Consider the following 997-nt stretch of genomic DNA (forward strand, 5'->3'; position numbering starts at 1 on the left):
TTGTTAAATGCGATAGTATGAACGCTCTTCGAAAACATATGTTCGAAAGTGCTAAATGTTGCATTTTAAATGCAGCAAAAACGCTGCATAAGCTACACTTTTTCAAGTAAATTTGCAAAGAAGCATCATGGTGCCACTACTAAGGGAGCGGTGCGAGAGAGACAACTGTCACTTTGCCGAACCTTGTATTATTGAATCATGGCCAAATAGAAACGTTTTGCGGTACAATGGCCGGCTTGAACCATAATTCCGAAAAATCGATAACAATAAGAACATCTCATTCCTTCGTTCATGCTTTCGGAGTTCGCACCTTCTTCGGGTTTACATCAATCGTGGGAAGTATATTAATTTACGCGTAAGAAAATTGATCGGTAGCAGAATTAAAAAATTTATTTTTGAAAGCTCATATGCTGTCAGTAACTGAAGCACAGTGATTCACCAGAGTTTGTGTAAAATATATATATATAAAATATACCCTAAACACGCGATTAAACGAAAGAGAAAAATGGCAGCAAGCGACAAATCTGTCGATGACTCCCTTTACCCGATCGCTGTACTAATCGATGAGCTGAAAAATGAGGATGTGCAGGTTTGAAATTACATTAATTTGGAAGTTCTAACGGGAAATGTTTAGTTATTGGCCCATCGTTTTTGGGGTGGGGGGCGGAGGGGGAGGGGGCGTGGCCCCCCAAACCCCCCTCATTCGAAAGGGGCCAGTCGCCACTTTACGAAAAGCCCCATCCCCTCCTTGGGGACCTCCCACAGACCCCTAGGGAACCGTTTGAAAATGGGGTAAAAACGGCATTTTCCGAGGCAAACTGAGCAGTTTGAAGTGGAATATAACCCAACTAACAGAATGTGTGGGGTTTTTAAATAAAAGAAGTTATCCCAAGGTGGTTATCAGGCGAATAAAGGAGGGATAAACACCTTTCGCAGAGAACACCTTTGTGCGTAGGCGGCCTTCGGCCGCACTTAGGGATTATAACCCTCAGGCAGT

General features: G+C 43.0%; 1 protein-coding gene across 4 annotated transcripts in view; it reads left to right on the forward strand.

Moving 5' to 3' along the window:
• The first annotated feature begins 216 nt into the window (after positions 1-216).
• LOC118735266 (serine/threonine-protein phosphatase PP2A 65 kDa regulatory subunit) overlaps positions 217-997 on the forward strand; it is an 8,580-nt gene continuing 7,799 nt past the window's right edge. For 2 of the 4 annotated variants that reach the window (XM_036464918.1, XM_036464917.1), the window contains exon 1: positions 217-589. In XM_036464918.1, coding sequence (XP_036320811.1) covers positions 506-589 — 84 coding nt within the window. In that variant the 5' untranslated portion in view covers positions 217-505. The remainder of the gene's footprint in view (positions 590-997) is intronic. The other 2 variants (XM_036464920.1, XM_036464919.1) reach the window with 1 other exon arrangement.

This window comes from Rhagoletis pomonella, unplaced genomic scaffold (assembly GCF_013731165.1).
Source record: "Rhagoletis pomonella isolate Grant_MI unplaced genomic scaffold, Rhpom_1.0 Rhpom_scaffold_00003, whole genome shotgun sequence".
In the NCBI taxonomy this organism is placed as follows: domain Eukaryota; kingdom Metazoa; phylum Arthropoda; class Insecta; order Diptera; family Tephritidae; genus Rhagoletis; species Rhagoletis pomonella.